This window comes from Maylandia zebra, linkage group LG9, assembly GCF_041146795.1.
Source record: "Maylandia zebra isolate NMK-2024a linkage group LG9, Mzebra_GT3a, whole genome shotgun sequence".
Lineage (NCBI taxonomy): Eukaryota > Metazoa > Chordata > Actinopteri > Cichliformes > Cichlidae > Maylandia > Maylandia zebra.
The window spans coordinates 30,384,060-30,407,758 of record NC_135175.1 but is presented as its reverse complement, the minus strand read 5'-3'; the positions used below and the strand labels follow the sequence as shown (position 1 = coordinate 30,407,758).

Here is a 23,699-nt window from a genome sequence, read left to right as displayed (position 1 = left end):
CTGAAAAATAAAGTCGCGTGTGCGCGAACCTGCACGGCTTGTACCACAGGTACAAAGCAAATGATCACACTTTGAACACGCAAGTCCATTTTCCGACGGCGTCAAACAGCATTGCGGCGCCGTCTTTTTAGTCGAGCATCAGCACTTCTCTTCAGAGGACCCCACTGCTGGAGGCTGCAAGGATCGAGCTGGTCTAAAAACTGAATAAGAACCTCTGCAGTTATTTTTTTATTTTATTTTTTATGGATATTTCATGACGTAATTTTTGTAAAAGCATCCAGCGAGCTTTGGTTTAGAGACTGAAAGCTCCAGCAATGCCCAAGAGTCAAGACGGGGTACATCTGAAATGGATTTCAAATCGGGAGGAAGAAAAAGTGCCCATTCAACTAGTGCGTGTTTCTGTGGCTCCAATTGTGATTGCGTGTGTACTGTTAAGGAGGGCATATCACAGCAAGACACATTCAGTCATATTGCATTCCATTTGCTCTTTTCCACATCTTGTAGCTATATTTAAAGTGTTTTTGTTTTTCCTTTTAGGGACTTAAATGTACTTCAACCAATCTAACATGTTGTAAAGGCGCTCAGCTCCAAGTCACAATGCAATATTTAACAGACTAACGTGCAATCACCCTGAAACATTTATTCAGCGTAACCATGTCTGTCTTTGATGAATTATTTCATGTTTCCCTTCCATTTTGATGTTCCTGTGTACTTCTGCAGTGTGGATCTTACTCTGGTGTTTCCAGTGTTCTGACAGGCGGACTTTAAAATGCGATCCTCTGTTTGTTCGCCCGCAGCTCCTCCGTAGCTCCCTGGTAAACAACCGCACGCAGGCCAAAGTGGCCGAGGAGCTGGGAATGCAGGAGTTCGCCATCACCAACGACAAAACCAAACGTCCAGTCGCGCTGCGGACCAAGACTCTGGCCGACTTGTTGGAGTGTAGGTTCCCAGCTCTTTGCTTCATCTCTGCAAATCTAAAATGACTAGAAAGACCGTCTTTATAGACTTTTATAGACCCGACTCCTTTTCTTGTATGTCTCTCCAGAATGTGCAGTTTAAGATGGCAGCATGGTGTAACATTATTGATTTCTTTGTTCGCTCTGTGGTGGATGTCAAACAAAGTCACTTCTCTGCTTAAGAGGCTGGAAAATGCTCCCTGTGTGCCGCTGTAGTTTTTATTTTGGGCTTTTTTTAATCTTCCTGCTGCAGTTGCTAGATTTTCTCATAATTAATGAGCTATTAATTGGCTTGTGGTTCTGCAGGCTTAATAAGACTTTTGTTTTTTACCAGTATGTGACTTGCAGTACAATAAATGTATGCAATATCACTGGATTCATCAGAACTGCAGTCTGGATGGGTCATGGGAGTTTGACCACCAGGTCTACATGACGAGGTTTATGACCGCACTCCCAAAATTACATTTTTATAGCCCATCAGGTTCTTGTATAACCAAAGTTAGAGCTCTTTCTGGCATAAAGTCAAGCATATTTACAGTGAGCGTCAGACTCCTCTAGGACTCCCCCTTATATCCTATCCTGTTTGTGATATTCATAGACAGGATCAGCCCTAGGTAGGAGGGGGCTGATCCTGTCCATCTATCTCGAGAACCTAAAAAAAAACAATCCTGTTTCGTTTTGTTTTTCATTATCTTCATCAGAGCTTGGCCTTCAACCTTTAAATGCACTGGAATCTTTTGCAGCCATGATAAGAGTCAGTATACCTGCAATCTGAGGGCATGACTCTCTGCTGAAAAATGGTGGAATAGGCTTAGCAAACAGGCTTGGCCAACTCCAGGCCTCGAGGGCCGGTGTCCTGCAGGTTTTAGATCTCACCCTGGGTCCACACACCTGAATCAAATGATTAGTTCATTACCAGACGTCTGGAGAACTTCAAGACATGTTGAGGAGGTAATTTAGCCATTTGAATCAGCTGTGATGGATCAAGGACACATCTAAAGCCTGTAGGACACCAGCCCTTGAGGCCTGGGATTGGACACCATTGCCATAGCAGGTCACAGTAGACGCACTTCTCTTTTCTGTTGAAAAGAGTCAGTTGAGGCGACTCAAGCTTCTGCTTAGGATGCTTCCTGTGCACTTCCCTTTGGAGCAGCGGTCCCCAACCCATGGACTGGTACCAGGCCCCGAGAGTTGAAGCTCGGGTGTGAAATTTCAGAATCAGAATCAGAATACTTTATTGATCCCTGGGGGAAATTATTTTTTATGGTTTTTATTGTTTTTATCGTTAACTCGGTTTGCCTAGGTCTTTTCCCATGTGTTAGGAATAAATCTTCTTTTTTTGGGGTACCGGTTTTATTTTGTTGTATTTATTTGCGATACCTTAAAGTCCGGTCCGTGAGACTATTGTCAGACATAAACCGGTCCGTGGTGCAAAAAAGGTTGGGAACTGCTGCTTTGGAGGATTTCTGGGAGGACCCAAACCCGCTGGAAATATGATATATTATGATATATTATGATATATAGGTGGGATGCAAAGCAGCTTAAATAGCACCACCAATATAAAGTCTTTTCCAGACATGGAGTTTGTAATATCACTGTGCTCTTCAGTCTGTTAGAGAGATGGCTTTCTGTCTCTTAGATATGGCCCACTACTTCATTCATACATATCCATAACAAGCCATATTACTTGCAGTATTATAGATAATAGTTTTCTTACCATGGCAGCTATTTTTGTGTTCGCTGCAATGTTTATGGGGCCACAGCTAAGCATAAAACAATCGGTGAATTGTCTAGTTGGATTTTTCTGCTCCTGCTTTAATGGACATTTTGGTATTTCTGGTTATTATCAGTGGCAGTGGGCAGTTAATCCCCACGATGTGCAACTGGATTCTATGTGGAAATGACCAGGAAATGGATACTGACACCACACATGACAGCGTGTCTCATAACTAAAGATTAAAATGCTGAAAATACAGCCAATATATGTGCTTCAAAAGTGGTGGGTTTGTGCTTTTGTCTCTTTGCTGTTTACACAAAGAGAGTGAGTTTGTTTTTTAATGATTAGCTAAACAGAAAAATAGAAATAACAAAGAAGTGAAAAATAATGTGCCCCAGGGCGCTGGCAGTGAGTAGGCAGCACCTGCCACTGTCATTCAAATCTATTTTAGTATGTATAAATTATAATGAGTACGAGTACAATATAATTAGTGTTGGACCACCTGTTTTTCATGATTTTGGTCATATTTGTGCATTTTAGTCTTGTTACTGTGGCTCTGGTGATAAGGACCTATGTTAATTTTACCTGCTCTTTAAGGTGTAAACAGGGGTGCTGCCACAGTGAGGAGAGTTCAGTCCATCAGGGTGGTACTTCTGTTGTTCTGTCAAACTCATCTGGTAGAGTTTGTGGGTGGGAAGCCTGTCAGGGATCAGCCCGTGTCACCGGTGCTTTTGAGACTCTTTTCTGACAAGCGAATTAGAAATCCATGGCCCTTTTCTAGGCCGCTCTCCATCACAACCAGGAAACAGCCAACAAGCAACTAGGCAAATAAATCAGCCCATAGTAACTTATTGGAAACATGCCATTACTGTATGGGAAATATATGCTGGAGGCCATTAAGAAGCTGTCTCTCTGTGGTGCTCGATACTTTCCTCCCACTGCATTACGCTGACAGATTTATTTTTTCACATGTAAAATGTAATTTTCTACATATACATACTAAACTCGTATGATATAGTAGCACAAGTGCATATCATTAAACAGTAAGAGGATTGTTATTCTACCTGCAGCAACTTAAATTTGGTGGTGCGGCGCTGTTTTGGGGGACGGGACCTCCACAGACATCCATGGAAAACAGGAGCAGAGCATTCATGACAGTAGATGTGGTTCTTCAAATAGAGAACCTGGGGTGGAGGGTGAGTTGGGCATTGTGCTCCACAGTCCGATCATCCTATTGTCCCTCTGGACGATCGCTGATGACCGATAGCACCACCTGTGTGGGAGGCAGAGGAGGTTAACATGTACCCATTATCCACCCACCGTAATGTACAATGTGTGACCCAAACACAGGAAAAACTCCACAACACGCAGGGAAAAGAGTTTATTTCTCACTTCCAGCATGATGAGACACTTACATGTTGACATACTGTACGATAAATGATTTGGCTTTATTGTAAGTAATTAACATAAGTGGACGGATGTCAGTCCAAACAGATATATAACATCTGCACGGCTCTTTACTTCAGACCTATAGTTCTCCTAACTCATCCAGTCTGTTTTCTGTGTTTTAAATAGTTCATTCCTGTCTTCTCCGCTTTGCGTCATGATCTCCGCACACACAGCAGAATTTTCCACCCACAATAGCGCCCAGTGGGGGGCGGAGATAAGAAGATGAAATAAACAAAGGCCTCTTCAAGTGCACTAACATTAAGCTCTCGTTTAAAAATCAAGCCAGCAGTCAGAAATATACATGTCTGTCATACAAGTTATAAATGAAGATGCCAAATAAAACGACAGTGAGGCAGATTCACTGTATTTTTAATTAAATTGATCACTAAATTTGATTATGGTTGATACCCGATACAGCCCTACTCAAGGGGGGTTGCTGAGCGGCTTGCACAGACAGGCCTGAGGAGCTTAAATAAAACACTTTATAAGCTGACGTGAGCTGGTGTTCAGATCAGCTTATCTGCGAGGGTTTGGCCCTTAATAAATTCCAGTATTGATTGGGCTGTAACAGATTGTTCTGGCAGATCTCGAGTTTTTTTTCATTGCCTACCTATCACATATAAATGTCCCTCAACCCTCAAGCACCTAGGTGTACATCAAATCCGATAAATTAAGCTAGAGATAACATTCACTTGATTTCAATCCTGCAATTAAAGGAAGTTCATGGTGAACTATAGGAAGGTGTAAGCTGAACATGAGCGCAGGGATTTGCATGCAGAGGAGAATGGAAACGGAGAATTGGAGGAGACCTTTTGCGGTCCACATTAGGCCAACAGGGGGAGCAGGCAGGGACAGGAACTGTGATACAAAGGGAATAGAAAATGAGCCATTCCAGTTTGGTAGATTAAATGAGGAAAAAAAGACTAAAAAGCACTAATGTTTTTCAGGCCAGCGTTCAATAGACAGACCATAATGCATGAATCACAAAACAACACAGGGCTTCATATCATTTGCCTTTCAAATCATCCCTCAAAAGTTTGCAGCGGAGCAGAGTTGATGACACGGGAAGAGGACGCGGGGCAGCGCTGGAGATGAGTGCAGCTCTTCTGTATATGAACAGTTGTGCCCTGCAGCTACAGCGGGCCCTCACTGGCCTCCTGAAATATATTACCTATTATTTCTCTCTCATGTCCCACTGTCTTAGTCACAGGGATGAGTGAATGCAGTGGCATCTAATGGAAGGGGAAAACAAAGGGACAGCCATGAGATGAAGATGACACCCAGCACCTTCTGCTTACATTTCGGTTTTTTGGTTTTTTTTGTTCTCAGAGCAGTTAGGCCGCCAGTTATTTATTCAGCTTGACATACAATTTTATCTTATATATGACATGTTTCTCTGAACTCTGTGTGGCCCTTGTAGTTCCAATTTCCTGTGTGATAGAAAAGGACAGTCGGCTACAGAGCCATCTTTTCCAATTGTTAACATTAACATCACGTCCCTCGCCGAGGGAGGCCGCTGCTCGGGTCTCTCTTCTGGTCTTTGTTAATGTTTTATTTACTACAGAAGCAGAAATGGAGCTGATTGTTAAACAAAGCAAAGCACCCACCTCCTTTTTTTTTCTCGTTTAAAAAGGCGTTCTGTCTCTTTTGTTTTCGCAGCTTTCATCGCAGCTCTCTACATTGATAAAGACCTGGAGTACGTGCACACATTCATGAACGTCTGCTTTTTCCCTCGACTGAAGGTGAGTCCCTATTGATAGCTGTTCACCGCTCGCACCTGATCAATGAGCTGCTGAGCCGAGCACCTAAGAGAGAGACGGGGAACGAGCGAACCGGGGGGAGATGATGAGGAGGGGAGCTAATGGCAGGGCCCTAATGGCACTAGCATCGACGTGTGGCCTGAAGTGGTGCTTGGCTTTTGAATGCCTCTCACAATGGCGGCTTGGGTGGCTATTTTAGTCATCTTTAATGGGAATCTCAACGGTGTTGGGATGCATGCATTGGCTTGTTAATGTTAGTCGTCTGTGTTTTTCTATTGATCCGAGAAGTGCTTGAAGTTGCTGACGGTATCCACTTCTGGAGTGTTGCGAGAGCTGAATAAGTAGGCTTCAGTCAAAACTTCAATGGCAAGATGCGCGTTAGGAAGGGACGGGCATTATATCCTTAAGTGCTCAAGTCTAAGTTTAGATAGAAGAGCTCTGTTTTTCCCTTTATTACCGCTGCTGCAGTGAAAAGACAAACTGAAACCGGGTGTCCGTACACACACGCGTGCTCGTGTACGAGTTTCCCACACAGCGCGGACCTCTCCTTGTGAAGCTGCTGCAGCGGTCTGATATGCCATGCTAATTGCTGTCTTGGTGTGCCTCTCCAGGGAGAATCCCCAGCTCTAGAGGAGCTGAGCTTTGCGTCATGGTCGCTGCAAGAGAGCACCTCATTTCCACTTCCAAGAGAAAAGTTGTGAAACAGCCAGCATGTCTCCTTACATAGCCCTCTGGAAACCACAGTGTTGCAAACTGTGCTGCTTCATCCAATTTAGATGGAAATAGAGAAGCAAAACCGGGAACATAAATCCTTTCCTTATGTTCGCAGTTTTTTTTCTTCTTCCCTCCATTATGCATGTTAAGGTGTTTGCATGAGAGTGAATGCATCACCGCACTCGAAATGTACAAGAGGTAGGCTATAAGCTGCAGCCAAATTTCTCAGCCTTCAGCGAAAGGAGTGTGGATGCCCCCCGGAGAGAGGAAAACCGGAAAGGAGGAAGAAGGGGAAGCAAAGCACGAAAGCAAGAACAGTAGAGATGGAGGGGCTGCGAGGGAGCTGCAAAGCGAGAGAGAAGCAGAAGCACTCTTTGTAGAAAATTAATAGGAGCAGACAGTTCTGGATTCAAAGTCTGCCTTTTTATGACAAGACTGCTTCCCTGTTAATGGAAGGGCTTTTAGAAGTCCCCCTTGGATAAGAGAAATGTATCAGAGCTGCACACCTGGGAGACTCCCAGACGCTCTTTATTTCTGGCCGGGGATTGGCTTTTGTCTTAAGTAGCCTGTGATTTGTGCTCACCGCCAAGTCATAGATGGAGAGCCAGTCAGAGAGAGCGCAAATAAGTCCAAAAGGGGGTAAAAGCTTGGAGATGGCAGGAATGAAATAAAAGCATGAAGGAGTGAAGGAGAACGGTTGTAACTGCAGTTCATTTTCATTGTTTCTGATTCTTTGAAATGAGTGGGTGAAGAGAGATAGTTTGGTCTCAAGTGTGTGTTGTTTGTGTGTTGCAGGAGTTCATTCTGAACCAGGACTGGAACGACCCCAAGTCTCAGCTGCAGCAGTGTTGTTTGACCCTGAGAACAGAGGGCAAGGAGCCTGATATCCCACTCTACAAGTAAGGCCACCATATTACCGAGGCTTGCATAAATTTCTTTCGGCATTATCTAGAAGTACCAGTGTGTGATTAGAGGTTAGTCTTTTGTGCTTAGTTTATATTTAAATACAAACTAAACAGTTGTAATTTCTTGGCCCCATCAGGCAAGTTTCTTACCTGAAAGCCACACTCTTCATTGACATAAACCATACAACAGAGACAACTGTTCAACTCGAGGCTTCATCATAGTGGCAATTCAGTACGGAATCAATAAAGTTAAGAATTCTACTAATGTCAAGAATCAAACAGCTCCTAGAACTTCAAAAACTTTATCAAAAACTTCACATGGGCACAAAAACAAACAATAAAACTCTTGAGAAAACAAGCTAAAGCTAATTCAGATACCTAAAACATGGTTTTGAATTTCATATTGGCTATTTTGTAACTTTAGCTAATGAAGTAATTATCCAATAGTGATTTATTACCTAACCAACCCCTGGGAGTTAGCCCAACTAGCTACTCAACATGGTTTGCACATTTGTCTAACAAGTAAAAGTCCCTCAGTGTGATTCTGGGAGACACAAATCAAACAGTACCGAGCTACCTGCTGTGGAGGACTCCTTGTGAATAAGGGAGCAGCTAAAAATAGCTTTGAATTCATTCAACTTAACATCTGGTTAAGCTAGGTTGTTAGCATCCAGCCTGGTTCACAGGCAAGCTAACATTACCTACCAGGATACTGAAAAAAGGCAGCTACCTAACTTAGCAAAGTATAATATCAGCTAATTCAACCAAAGTGCTCATTAAATAGCCATTCATTGTAAAATGTCTTTATCAGCAAATGTTATAAAACACAACAGAGTCACACAGCTTGCTAACCGTAGCTTGCCTGCTAACGAATTTAATTGTTTGCAGACTACTGAGCGGATTCTGGGTGGCTAACTTGCCGAATTTACATTTATGTCTAAACATAGCTTTCTGCAGGACTAGCAGAAAGCAGTGCAGCAAGGGTACCCTTTCTCCCTTTTTTGTGCTTTTCTTTTGTAAATACTGTTTTGGTCATTGCTTCTTTATGCTTAGAATTGTAGGCACACATGGTCAAGGATTTTTATCTTCATCTTTAACTCCGCTCTAACTGATTAAACACTACTTCACGCTATTTAAGCTATTTGGTCATTCATTTTTTCAGAGCAGTTTCAAATCTTCTATGGCTTATATACAGTGATGAATCCTTTAACTTTTTATATAGCTGCATATTTCGATTAATGTAGTAGCCATTTATATTTTTGCAAGTTTTTTTTTTTTTTTAAGCAGTCTTAAGATACATTCAAGTGCTGCCACTTAAACATTTTAAGCATAAAATACATATTGAATTTGAACATGACATCTTATTAGCAATGGTAAGAAATTCAATTTTTGAGATTAAAGATCTAATCTAAGTGTGTATACACATGGTTGCACCGTACACTTGATCAGTCTCTTTAGTGTGAACCCAACTCTGCAGTCCAGAAGGGTCAGGCATCACGTGGGCTGCAGCACAAATTCAGGGAAATGAACTGGCACAAACATAATTTACAAGACTACTCGTCATCAGACTCTAAACATTTTGAACAACTGTGTAAAGGTCTTTGTTGTTGTGATGAGAAAAGAAAAGATAACTAAAACGATCTCTTATTTGACAAAAAAGCCAAGGAGCAAGTGTCATTTGACAGAAAGCTTTTGAGAGCTGCCACGATGCAGTGTTTGGGTCACCACTGGAAGCTGGCAAACACAGTTTTCTCAGAAAAAAAAAAAAAGAGGGGGGGTCGTCTCGAGGCTCACGGGTGGTTGGAGACGGAGCGGTTCGGCGTACAATGAACTCCACAATTCAGCATCTAATCTGTCCCCTTTTCCTCCCCGTCTCTCTTCCCTTGTATTTATTTAATCGTCTTTCCAGTCCCCCGTGTTTATTATTCCGTCTATCTGCCCAGCGGATGGCGATTTTTTTTTTTTTTTTTTTTTTTGACACAGCACAGCTCTGACACCGCAATCAACACTTCCCTCTCCAAGTCCACTGCCCACAAGAACGTGAAGGAGAAACAAATAGAGCTCCTGGGTGACCTGAATTTCAAAAATTCACACAGCCCCACATGTACAGGAGACACAAGCTTACATAAAACCCAGCCTCTGATGAATGGAAGGCTTCCCCTCCATCCTTGAGCGTAATTACTTCTTTCTTTCCCCATGTTTGATGTATACACAGTAGCAGCCGGTAATATTGAGCATTCCTTTGACCACCTCGTGAGATGACCTGACCCCTGTTGGTCGATAAGCCAGACTCATACAACTTTCATAGCATTTCATAGAGCAGTTGTTCGGCGTCGAATCTGTCTTGCTGTCGGTCTTCGAAGTCTGCGGGATTTGTTTACAAGCGTCAAGGGTAGAGAAACACAGAGTGAGACTAGGGTGTGAGTTGGAAAGAAAGAGACTAAATTACCAAAAGAGGCAGGAAAGGACAGGGAAAAAAAGGAGAAGGAAAGGAGTTAATGTACCGAGCCCCCTGCTAAAGGTTCCCTGGTGAATGTGCCTGGCTGATGACAGATCGACACCTCAACCCCGCGCTCTATCACTTTCCTGTACATCTCGACACACCAGGGAGCGCACATATACACCCATCTCGCACTGTACAGAAAGTGGCCCCAGTCTGGAAGTAGCTTTTAGCATGAACGCAGCGCCAACGACTTCCCGACGGCCCCGTAGATTTCCCTTTTATTCCGTCTCCTTTTGTGTTATTTTAGCGCCGCGATAATTCCAAGTGACACGCTCTCCCCGTCGAGATTTGGCTAAAGCAGCGCACGCAGGAGTCTTATTTGCTCGGCACATGCTATGCGCTTCTTCATTTGTAAGCGAGAAAGGGGGCTGAATTATTGATAAAGTGTCATAAGTGACCACGTTGCATTAAAAATGGATTTGCTCTCCTGAAATAAGTAAATTGTCTGTGAATAATTTAGGTGACTCACAGCTTGGGTCTGAGATGTTTATGCTAATGTTAACATTTCAAACAACTGTCTTGTACACATGTCCCTGCAGAAATAAAACAAAGTCAACATCTGGCTCCTTCTTCTTCTTCTTCTTCTTTTTTAAATGAGGTACATCTGTAAATTACTTCAGTGATAGTCTCTTGTCATCGCTCCCTCTTTAGCGTTTTCATTGTTTACCCTTCTAGCGCGCCAAAGACTCACAGGTCTCTCAAAGACTGTTGTCACTCTTTTATTTCAGTTCCTCTCTCAACGTGTCACTTATTTATTTATTTATTTCCCCACACTCCTCTTCAGATCTAGGTGTCAGAAGATGAGTGCGGGGACTTAGGGAGGCTTTAAAAATTGTTTATGTGTCCCTCAGATGGATTGTGCGTCTTCTCAAAGAGCGCTCTTTAGTCGAATTACATTTGTTCCAATTCAAAACTTTTTTTTTTTGTATTTCTCTGAAGGACGGTGTCCCCGAGTGTCCTTATGCTTCTCTTTTTCTTATTATTCCTAAACTCTGCCCTCCTTCCTCTGTTGAATTTTGCAGGACCTTGCAGACGGTGGGGCCGTCGCACGCGCGCATTTACACCGTCGCCGTGTATTTCAAAGGAGAGCGAATCGGCTGTGGCAAAGGCCCAAGGTGAGTAAGATGGTACAATATAATAAGACACAAACAAGACAAGGCGTTCTCCTTCTCAATGCACCGCTAATGGGCTCCAGAATAATGGCTGCACTTTATTGATGGTGTTTATTATAGCAATTAAGCTCTGGCTGGCCTATTTTATTGCAAGAGACATTATGCAGCATGAAAGTTGAATCGATCCGTTATTGATCCGATGTAAATTCTGTTATGGAAATATCACTTTTTGCCGAGGAGAGCTTGACGAGGCGGCGCTGCTGCTGGGGCTGTGTTTAGGTCTACCTGAGCTATTGTGTTCACACATATCTATTTATTTTTATTATAACCCCCCCTTCAGTGTTGAGTTGCACACCTTTTGTGTGTGTTCGCATATTCATGCTTTTGTAAAGTAAAGAAAGTGAATCTCTGCGCCGAGGCCTTTTCAGGGTTGGAGGGGTTGACGATAAAGCTGCAGCTGAGCCTGCGAGAAATGAAACCTAAATCCATCAAACATCTTTCGCCCTTCCCCCCACACACACACATGTGAAAATCCCCTCCACGACCCCCTACTTGAAACCGCTCTCTCTTGCACTAAGCTGGCGATAAGTTTGTCCCTTCCACAGAATCTTTGGCAGCTTACTGTTTTTGTATTTACATGACTTAAGCTCCCAGCCACCTCCACTGCTGGGCTATGATCACACACCACATAATATATAAGGAGGGGATGGTGAATTGCAGGAGTAAACAGTGCCCAGCGTAGAGCCGCCGATAGGCTTACCTTTTGGAAATGCGTGCACCGTGTTACCTGAGATTGTTAGCGAAGAAGGGCTCCTTGGAAAACAAATATAATGCACTTTTGATAATCCTCTCAATATTGGTTGTGGGGTATTTTTCTCTTCTTCTTCTTTTTTGACAGGAATTCAAAAAAAAGGACATTTTAAATATGCTAAAGACCTTTTTCTCTCTCTTTCTCTGTCTCCTTTTCTTTAAAAAAAAAATTTCTAATCTAGCATCCAACAGGCAGAAATGGGAGCTGCGATGGATGCGCTCGAAAAATGTGAGTTGTTCGGCAACAAAGACCTCTCCTCGCCACACACACATAAACGTTTTCACACTTTAAGCCCTTCACATGCTTTGCCTCAGTGTTGAATATTAGCTTTGGCTGTACAGTATGCAAGATGGCTGGCAGAGAGCTGTGGCCTGACCAGCCGGTTGGCTGCAACATATAGGACATTAGGTTGTTTGAAGTGCTAGCCCAGAGCACAGGCATGGGGCCTAGCCAGAGATGGAGAAGCAATAAAACAAAGACGGGGGAAGCTAAGCATCCTCGACCACGTCGATCATCCCCGGGGGACAGCGGCAAGTTTGTTTCGAGAGCCACGCAAAGTTTGCATTTTTTAAAAAATGTTGTTTTCAAGCGCTTTTTAGAGACCACGAGAGCGAGGCTGCACACTCTGCTCCGCTCTCTTATGCTCAGCGCTCCTCTTCAGATTTGAAGGAGTGCAGCTGACGCGTCCCCCTACGTGCTGCTTCACTCCTTGGCTGTTTTCCATCTTGTCATTGTCTTTTCATCAAACGCCACTTAAGGAAAATAGGTAATGTCTCATTCGCTGCTAAGTAAAAAATACAATTACACGGCTCTCAGAAACACATCCACGAGCCTCTTCCAACACCTCCAATTTGCTTCCTATACTCTGCATACGTACGTGGGCATAATAACCTCCATTAAACTGAGAGTGGAAAGAGTTTGGTTGTAATGTTTGGACCAGGTTCAGTTGCTATCTGTGTGACCACATTAATCAAATGTACAATTTGTTCTTTACTCAACTAATTAGCTGGAGGTGAACACAAATGGCTTTGTTGGAACAGGCCTGTGGAACTTGCAGAGGGCAGAAAGGTCAAACTTTGATTTCATTTGGCTTCTAAATGAGGCCTCCAGCCACTTGTGATTGATACTGTTTGCGCACCCATGCTTTAGCTTTTTATGAAACATTAGCATTAGTGTGTTATTATTTAAAGCCGCTCTCTCAGCCTCCCTCTCTCCCTCTGCTTTTGGCTCCCTTTTTCCCTCGCCTCCCTCCCTCCTTATCAGGGGGCGTAGTTCAGAGCACACAGTCTCTCTCCTGTGTCATCCTCCCTCCCTTAATTCCACCCGTTTCCTCTCCCCAGTGTACACCTCTGTCACCATGATTGATAGATGCTCATTCCTAGTAAATGAACATTTCCCCCCTCATAAATTGCTGTTTCATGTGACTAGATTAGCAATGCCTTTTAAAAGGTCAGGTAATTTAAAATCATCTCTCCAAGTCTTCCTTCCTTTGGCGCAAAAAAAAGCTTCCAGTTCTAGAGTTTTTTTTGACTTTGCGCCGTCACTTCATTTAAACCCACTAATTTACAAGTCAGCCGTCAGCTTGATGTACTCTCTGCTCACACCCGACCTGTCTGTTATGTTACTCTGAGCAGTTTTTAAGAACATTTACAGAACTCTGCAGAGATCTTGAGCCACCTCTCTTTATATTTTGTTTGCAAAATGGCATGGAATATTTGTGTGTTTTCCTGTTTGAGCATGATTTTACAGCATCATCAGTGTGTTTGGGATCTTTTTCATGCCGAAACACAAAGCTGTTGCCAATCAAATGCTTTCCATATGCTATTGAACGGTGGATCAAAATCTGATTGTTCTTTGTCGTGCTCATAATTTCATTAGTTTTGACAAAAGCCCAACACCACTGGCTGAAACGCAGGCCCAAACCAAGCGGTCCCCGACCCCCAGGCCATGGCCCGGTACCGGTCCGTGAGTCGTTTGGTACCAGGGCGCAAGAGTTGAGGCTCAGGTGTGAAATTTATGGTTTTCAGGGTTTTTATCGCTAACTCGGTTTCCCTGGGTCTTTTCCCGTGTTGTAGTTGCGTGTCTTATTTTGAAAGAAATATTTACGCGTTACCATAGTAACCAGAGAGCATTAAGGGGCGGAGAGGAGGATGTTACTCTCAATGTTGTTGGTGCATTTCAGGAGGGCGCTGCTAATAAAGTTATTAGTTATTAGACCATCACTCCATCAGACCTGTTTCCACTGATTTTCACTCCAGCTCTTGTGTAATTTGGCATACCTCAGTCTTTTCTCTCTGCTTCCTTTCCTTAAGAATGACTTTGTGACATTCTGATGTACATTCTGAATCGTTTCTCATTTCTTAAGGACATGACTTTCAGCTACTGCTCATCTGCAGTAGATGGGTTTTTTTATGCCTGCCGCTTCTTCTTTTGTCCTCCACTTGTCAAGTTTCTACAAATTTTTTGGGGGGACGCTCTGCACACGATGCTGCGATATGCCAAGTTTTTAGCTAATAGCTCTTCAGGAATCACCTTGTTGGTACAAAAATACTATTTTATGCCTGTCAAACTGTGTTATCTTTGGTATTTTTCAGAGATTCAGCTAAAGAAATGGGAACAAATTGTGTTTTTGTGACAGGCTGGTAGTAACAAAGTGCCTAAAGATAAAATTTAAAATGGGTTCTTTGCTAAGTTCGCTGTTATGCGTACACAAAAAACATTCCTGTGAAAGTGGTCAGGTACAAGGCCTGGACTGAAAATAAGTGAAAAAGCTGCCAATGTCTAAAGAAACCCTGAAGAACTGTTGCTCAAAGCAGAAGAAGCTCAGGCTCGAGACTTTTGCACAGCACTGTCGATAATAGCTGCGTTACAGGGAGGTATTCTTAATTAATTGTAGTCGTTTAAGACACGAGTTGTGAGAACTAATGTTGATGAAATGGTTTTAAAAGACCATGAATAATGAAAATCCTTGCAGTTAAACCTGCCTGTAAAAACTTCAGTGAACTGTTGCCTGTTTTTAGTCCAATCGCTTCCATCTTTCACAGATAAGCCTCATTAATTAAAGGTCATATTTATTTCAAATGAAATACAGTGTGCTGATCATTCCTTATTATTCATAACTTAGTGTTCAGGCTTAAAGGAATCACTTTGGTATTGGAAATCATAGAGAAAATTCATTAATTCCATTGTTGAACCTCTTTTTGTTAAGCTAAATATGCAAGGTCAGTCAGCAGGGTTCAAACACACTTTGAAGGATTTGTGTGTCTCCTGACCATGAGCTTGTATAATGAGACTGGAGCTCATCTGCTGCAGAACCGCCTGACGCATCAACTCCTATTGGAGCCGCATTGTCTCTCATGTGATTGTCAAGAGCCTCGCTTCATTTGTTCGCATAGCAAGACTAATCAAGGACATTAGCCCCGGTGTCATGTAATTCGTCATTGATTGTCTTATTGGCCCTCAGTGCAGTACTAGCTTACACCATTACTCCTCGTGTACAACAGTCCTACCTTGTGTTACTCTCGGATCGAAAACAACTCGACGCAACGTGTCAGGATTCATTTCCATGTTTTATTTAAAGCCTCCTCGAGTATCAGCAGCACTTTGAGCAGGATTGAACTTTTTGTTTCTGCTGCAGAGCTTTTCCTGCCTGACAGAATCCGCGGCTCCAGCGGTGTCAGAGAGGTGAGAGACATGGTTGTGTTCAGTCAGACAGCTCAGAGCTCATTAAAGAGACCGGGCCCCAATATTTGGTGTGTGTGCTGTCTGTAGCTGATCCGCTGGTGGCTCAGCTGATTCACATTTCATTATTTGATGGCCCGCGTTTTGACAGTCTCCTGCCTGTGTCTGTCAAGGTAGAATTAAATGTTAACCAAGGCCCAGACTGGAAGAAACATGAGTGCAAACAAATCGAGCTGAGAGCAGCCAGGTAGGCGAACGAAATCGACGTGAGGAAGGAGAGAAAGAAGGAGCCGGTGGTGCAGTGTTTCTGAGGCCCTGGGGCTCCATGCACCATGCACCGTTAGGTCTTAGGCGACATCAAATGTACATGGAAACGGCTTAAGCATTTATCATTCATCCTTACAGATAGTACAGTGTCTGTTTAAAGTCTCCCATCTCTCTATGGCTCAGCCCCTCCCATTCGCTTTTTTTCCCAGCTTCCTCACAGCTGCTTGTTTCTCAAACAATACGGTATCTGTTAAATAAGAGTAGGAGCCTCAATCTGCCTAGTAGCTGGAAGGGGAGCTGCATTCTTTCTTTAGCTCTCTCTAAAACCCTTAATCTCTTGATAAAAGCACTGGATGGAAAGAGGCAAAGTAAAGTACAGTATGCAGGATCTCCATTCACTGGCTTGAATCTTTTGTTTGGCCTTTGGCACGATGGGAAAATCCCTTCATCAGCACCGCTATACAGGCACACTATTGGCTTGTTGACTGATGTTGTGCGTGTGAGCTGTAGGTGATGGACTCGGTCTATTGTGCCTGAGCTGAATGGTGATAGACCAGTGTATGTTCTTGAGCTCTTAGACGGGAGCTGATCTCTCATCACAGATTCTACCTCCAGCTGTTTATATTTAAAAAAGGAAGCCAGTGCAGAAGTGCTTTAAAGCTGCATTTTTCTCTAATGACCAGCAGAGGGTGACTCCTTTAGGTAAGTCCAGTTCTGTGGAAATCTATGGAGAAACTGCCTCGACACCCTTAGTCTGTGGTGTCAGTAAACATGGTCTCAGTCAGTAGTTTTCTGTCTTATTGAATCATAGGGCGTCAGCGCATTTGAGTTTCAATTTTCTCAATTTTGATATTCGGCCAGTGAAATCACATTTTACTAGAAAGGAAGGAACACAGTCTGGGTTAATTTCCCAAAAGGAAGCTCGGTTGACTTCTTTCTGCAGCATTTCCCTTAGAAATCCTGGGTAGATAAGTGCTGTTGCAAACAGGCATCCGTCCATCATTCCATGACAGGGTCCTCCAGACATCCTTCTACCCAGCAACACACTCCATTTCCTCCTGAGGGATTCCAAGATGTTCCGGGGGTAGACAAGATATATTATCTCCCGATCAGGTTCTGGGGCTACCCCGAGGGTGTCCTTATACACCGGGGATCCTCCGAAAGGAGGCGCCCAGTTGACTTCCTAATCAGATGCCACCTTGAGCAACAGCTCTACTCCAACATCCTCACCTGTTCTCTAAGGATGAGCCCAGCTTCTTGAGAGCAAACTCATTTGCCAGCTTATATTCATGACCTTTCTCTTGCAGTCATTCTCCTATGGTCAAGAGATCTGGTTGAAGTTGGAATATAGATATATGGCTGATATGAAAGCTCCACCTTTTGGCCAGCTCTTTTTACCATGAGCAGTTCACTGTTTTACCTTCCCATCACTCATTAAAAGATCCCAAGATCCTTAAACTATCTCACATGGGGAATCCTATCTCCACCAGTCCGGAGGAGGCACCGAGAGTCGCAGGTGCTGACTGTTATCTTGACTGGTTTGCACTCTGCTGCAAACCAGTGCAGGCTGAAGGTCGATGAATCCAACAGAACTACATCAGATGCTTTCTGAGGCAGCCCGTTCTCACTCCCCAAGGCATAATATAATGACGATTTGTCAAGTCCCGCAGCATTCCTGAGGAACGCTGGGTTCTTATAACTATGCACCGGGTTATGGATTAAATCCAGTAGAATGACGGTCCCGTTATAATGCACGTTCCAGCCATGTATTCCAGCCCTAACCCTAACCTTATTGCTAACCTTAACCAGCATTTTAATGATGTTAGATAGTGTTTTCCAATGCAATTTAAGTAAAACGAAAGTACATGTGTAGATTCATTCCAAACGGTTTTCATTTTTCCTCATTTTTCTGATCTCGTATCTAGTGATGTGTTGGGTTCAATGCAATGAACATTAATGGAATCATAATTTTTGTGTAAGTATATTGGGTGTCTAATGGTGTTCAACTGTAAAAGTTAAAGCCAAGGATAACGGTACAGGTGATGGGCTCAGTCGGCTCTGTCAATTGTGAAGTCGTCTCACAGCCTTAAACTTTGGCTGAATAGTGAATGCTGAAGTGAAAGGACAAAAGAGGGAGCTGATCTCTCATCACAGATTCCACATCCAGCTGCTCGTCTCAGCACTGCTGCTGGTGGGCACAACAGAGCGCGTTGTTGTGCAGGCCCCCCAACTGCCAGTTCTGCACCTGAATCTCAAGACTGCAAACCTCCATCCTTGAGAGAAATTACTATGTTGTCAATTAACAAAAAAGCTGTGCGGAGCGAATGTAATAACACTTTAACCAAAGCTGATCAGCATGCAAAGAGCACCGTTTCTCAAAGGTGCTTTTCTTCAGAACGCCGGACGGCTGAGAATTCACAATATGCTTTTGTGATGCCCAACACAGGCTGAAATGAAAAGGCTTGTGTATCCTTAGCAACCATATTCTTTGACGATTGCTCTTGTGCTGCATGTTAAACAATGTAAATGGCCAAATTTTTATTTATTTTTTTCCTCTCGAGTGGGTTATTCTCAAGTCATCTCCTAGGGAAAAATGCCGCTGATTTCCATATTTTAACTGCAATATGTAGTTTTCTCTCCGAGGCTCACCAAGTGTTGCTTACTCACCGAAAGCATATTGAAATAGACTGTGTGTTTCTGTGTGTTCATGCATGTGTGTGTTTCTTTCAGCATGCTTTTTTTTTTTTTGCTCAGTGTTCTTTCTTCAGGATTTTTTTCCTTCTCTTTTTTTAATAGGATATTGCTGTTATCACACGCTTTCCTCTCTGTTGCCATAATGACAAATTATAGTGTTGCAAGGGGAAGAATACATTATCCTTTTCCATTCACAAGCCGGACACATATTATATGGAAATTGCAGGGGGGGGTTGGCAGTGGCTCATCTGCCATAGTAGGTTCTTGAATTTTGATTACAAGAACTGGTTGAGGACGACCAAAGCACTGCATGGCCTTTACTCGCTCATGGCTAATTCCTCCTGGCAATCAGTTATAGAATTTGATGTTCTGAAGCCCTGGCTAAGGTCAATTATGCTTTATTCCATAAACTGACAGGAAAAAAGAAAACTACTTCACAGCTCTCTAGAGAGCTCAAGGTGACATCTTTAAAATATTTCATATGCCTAAACAACTCTCCAAAGAATTTAAATTAAATTGAAAGGCAACCTAAGCCTCACATGTAGGAGGCTGGAAATCCTTTCAAAACATCTGAATGCACAACACCTTTTCTCTTCTCTTTTTTCAACATTAGAGGGGACATTCTTCAACGTGAAACCCTTTCATGGTTTTCGAATTACTGCTTATCAGCGCCAAAGTGGAGGTTAAAAGCAACACAGATGGTTAATGTGTCCCAGCAACATGTGAGAAACATTTTCACTTGTGCTCCTGTGGTTTATCTTTGCAGCCGTGGTCATGGGTCTGCAGCAGTAGGACGGCAGCTCTTTGCAGAAAACACAAATCCACAGCAGATAGTCGAGTAGTTGTCTAAAACCCTAAGGCGCCATGTTATCAGCTGTGAGTTCACTGTCTGGACAATAGAAATAATTAAATTTTCACATTTATTGGGGGATAATGTACATTATCTACTCATGATACAGCTCCTAAGTATTTAAGACACTGCCGTATTTTCTGTTGTTTGGCTCTGTACTGAAGCACACTGGATTTTTAAATAACATGGTCTGAGGTAAGACAAGAATCCTACAGATGCTTAGAAAGCCTTCAAAGATATTACATCGCTGAATTGCTTAAGTTAAAAAAGCACGAGCCAATCAATGAATACCTCTTCCATCTTTATTACGCAAATCCTAACAGCAGAATCAAAACGCTCATTTTGTTTTGTGGTCGGGACCTTCAGAGCAAATGCAGTCTCTGCTAGCAAGCATGCAAATTCAATGAAAATTAGCTATTAAATCCAGATTTTGCAACAGTGGCAGAAACCAATACCTATTAAAATGTAAAAGGTATGTTGTTTGCATGCAGCTCTAGCAAAGTAAACCTTATCAGCAAGCTTGTACCATTTGGGACGTGTTGTTTTAATGTTTAACAAGAGCCTGACGCAAGGCGATGAGACCTATCAAACTATCAAATAAACCATCAAGAAATTGATGTGTTTCTGCTTCCATGTTTGTTATTCTAAAGCTGGTCTTGAGATTTCATACTATCATAATTTTAAAAGGTCTTTTGCATTATCTTAAGCAGTAGGAACCATGTAAAAGGGCTGAATTGTAGCTTGATGTTGATGATTCTTGTGTCCATCTTGGGCAAACAGGCTAGGAGAATATTATTTTATATGAAGTTCTTGTTTTTTGAAGACCCAGCAGTGAGAATTTGAAAAACTGTCGTTTTGTTAATGGTGTGTTTAGACCTGCAGCATAGTAAAGTTTTCTATTCAAAGGCACAAATCGACTTGGGGCAAAAGGAGCCGAACATGCATCAGTGCAAGTTCAATATATTTCACCTTTAGTGTTGTGATAGCATATCAGATGAGATTCTCCTGTAGATTGTGGATTTTACTGAGACCACCCACTATCTGCAAGCTTATTGTCGCCCTTTAAAGGAAGCTGAAGGTGTATATTCAACTTTGAGAAAAACAAAATAGAGGACTTGAAGAAAAGTAAGGGAAACTGTAAGATTTCCTTAGAAGTTCTGGAAATATCCTCCCGTGAACCAATTCCAAGTATTGATTGTACTTTGGAAGGAAGTAATTCTTCCATTGGCTGTTAGGGGCTAATAATAGCGGATTTCAAAATGGTCCAGAAACCCATGAGATGAAACTTCACTTCACATTTGTTCTGATGCGCCATAAGACTACTCAGACATCAAGAAAGACCTTAAGAACTACAGTAGATTTTCACCAGATACCTGCAGTTCTTTCCAGTGTCATATTTATAGCTAAAAGTGTTTCTATATTAACTCGTATTTCCAACATGCAGGCTGATGAATAAAAGAATAATCTAAACCTTTTACTGTATCTCCTTTAACCTTCAGCTCAAGTTTATCATGACTTAAATGTGTCTCAGCGTAAATACCAAGTCCTATTCACGAGTTCTGAAAAGACTATAGAAAGCATTTAGAAATGATGTTGTGCAATGTGGTCTCTGGAAATGGAAAGAGTGAAATGCATTAAATTAATGGGTTTTTGCTTCCCTTTTTTCCCCTTAAACATATTTCATCTTCAAACTCTTCGTCTCCTCATTGCATTAGTAATCCAATGCTTCTATCAACAATTCAGGTTTTACATTGGAGAGGCTGTTAGTTATTAAACAGGCTATTCAGTTTGGCCTTAAAATGAACCTGTGACCTCTTTCTGTTCTGTTTGTTCAGAGGCTATTTTACTTGGCGCAGTGGTTGTCCTAACAGTTGGCATAATCTGGCCTAGATGACCTGGTAGACCAGGTATGATTAAACTGAACACACTAGCAAAAAAGAGGTTCATTAAAACTTCATACACCTAAGCCTTGAAATGTAGAAAGTCTTTCACTTGTAGATTGAAAAATGGAAAAAGAAAGTACGGTCTTACATGAAAGGAAAACCATAACCCTTGACTCTTACATTGAGCGGATCTAGTTGCTGTGGAAGGTCGTGGTTTGGGTCCACTTGTCCCCTTTAGAGACAAGATCAATACAGCTCAATACTAAGTTATCCTGAGTGCTCTCCAGATGACAAAGCACGTATATCCTGGGATGGGATGCCTTTTATTCATGAGGTACTGGCAGAAAAAAATAAATAGAAGTTGGACACAGCTTCCATAATATCTCCCACTGCTTATAGACTCTGCATTCTGAAACAGCGTGTTGTTTTGGGGTTTGGGAGCTAGCTTGTTCATTCATTACAGGTAAGTTCTCGCTTCTGGCCAACATATTTTTGGGGGGGTTTGGAGCCAGCAAAATGGTTTTAGCTGCCAAAACCCTTAATTAAAGCTTAAAAATGCAGAGCCTGAGGTTACTGGTTACTGGTAATTATGTTCATTTATTCTGCCTGTTAGACTAACTTGGTTTTGTAGCCAGTCTGACTGCTTTGTTTTTGTTACTTCATGTTTGCTTCAGTCCTAGAGATTGGTGGTTGGGAATAAAGGTTCACTGAATGGTTCGAGGATTGTGAAAGTGATCTAAATCAAATGCTGCGACCTTCATAAGTCACACATCCATTCTGTCCAGTTTAACACTTATGGGTGAGTTTGGACTGTTGTTTCTTTTCATCCCGAGGCATAATATACCTAGTTATGACAGATTCTACCAAAGTCTTCCTGTTATGCACAAGGTGTCCTCTGGCATCAAGTGGTAATGGCTCCATTTCCAAGACCTGCAAATTCCACATTAGGAGATTGGAGGGATGGTGCTAAGCTGTGATTGGTGACAAGCCCAAACCTAGCCTAGCTTCAAGATTTGTAAAATCAGTGCTACATTAAAGGAAAAAAAACTCTCTGCAGTTTGTCATCCATTTGTATGAATCCAAATTTATGAAAAATGATAACCTGATACTTGCAAAGTTCGCAGAATTGTACAAAACACACAGAGGACCTTATTTTAATGTCCTGTAAGTACAGGCCATTGTGGCTCCTCTGTTTTCCCTCACAGGCTATCTTTAAAACGTTTGAGGGAAAAGGTATTGGAAGCCCAATTTGCCTGAGTTTGCATGGTCATGATCAGTGACTGGAAAAACTGCACAGTCAAATGTGTGTCTCAGCGAGTAGACACAAACCACCGGGCAGCTGTCATGCATGCTGTTTTAAATTGAAGTTTGCAGTGGGCAGGCACAGTAATGTAAACACTTAATGGGAAATTACCTGAGCAGTGAATATTAAAATTACAAACAGTGCTGCTTGGCATGAAAACTGAGGAAAGTTGCTTCTTTCAAGACGACACTGGTGCACCAAATAAGGTGTTTTCAATATTTTTAAACGAGTCACTGCTCTGTTATGTGCTTAAATCATTTTAACTGAAGGGAAAATGTATTAACAATAAGTAAAATAATCTCTCCTAAGTATGCCAATATGATCTCATTCCAGTTTGTCCAATGTGAGTTTTTGTTAGTACTCTGAGAAGAAGTTAATTACCTTTCTTGAGCAGACAAAATAAACTGTCAGCTGCCACTTTCTGAAATTGTAACAGGCATTTTTTGTCACCTTTGAAAAATCTACTCAAATGTCTGAAACATGAAGAGAAAAAGCTCACGTAAGTAGCTTTAAAAAAAGAATGCATCACTTTTGTTCATTAGCAGTTAACATTTTGATGCTAGCCTCACTAGCTTGACATTGGCCTCTCTTCTTTTAAATTACTTTATTCTCATCTTGATTCTTTGATTCTTATTTTGAATTGTTCCTACAGCTCTTGTGAAATTCCAACCAACACGAAGACATGTTTTTGATTCTTTTTTTTTAAAGTAACTGATGTTTCAGTTGTTTTTCCCACAACTTTTTCATCTTTCACAACCATCCAAAGCTCCAAGATTGCAAATCCGAAGGAATTTTAATCGATTTTGACTGTCTTTCGTGTCATTTTCAGCACTGGGTGGGAAAAAAATGAACTGGGTATCTGAGGCATGCAAAACTAGTTGCTTCTACTTGTGTGATTTCTGTAACATTATTTATACAGTTATCTTCGTAGTACTTACACAACCTTTGCTACAAAGTTCCTATCCACCATTGCCTGCTGTATTCTTGGGTTGTGTGTAGGGATGGGTATTGATAAGATTTTAACGATTCAGATTCCATTTTCGATTCTGTTTAACGATTCGATTCTTTATCGATTCTCTTATCGATTCTTTTTT

The 23,699-nt window shown here is 42.1% G+C and overlaps 1 protein-coding gene across 5 annotated transcripts in view; it reads left to right on the top strand.

The window, feature by feature from the left end:
- drosha (drosha ribonuclease III) overlaps positions 1–23,699 on the top strand; it is a 140,924-nt gene that overhangs the window by 112,892 nt on the left and 4,333 nt on the right. For 4 of the 5 annotated variants that reach the window (XM_014414118.2, XM_014414117.2, XM_014414119.2 and 1 more), the window contains 5 exons: positions 798–939; positions 5,782–5,864; positions 7,392–7,495; positions 11,027–11,119; positions 12,109–12,155. In XM_014414118.2, coding sequence (XP_014269604.1) covers positions 798–939; positions 5,782–5,864; positions 7,392–7,495; positions 11,027–11,119; positions 12,109–12,155 — 469 coding nt within the window. Of the gene's footprint in view, positions 1–797; positions 940–5,781; positions 5,865–7,391; positions 7,496–11,026; positions 11,124–12,108; positions 12,156–23,699 lie in introns of those variants that run through there. The other variant, XM_014414120.2, reaches the window with a different exon arrangement.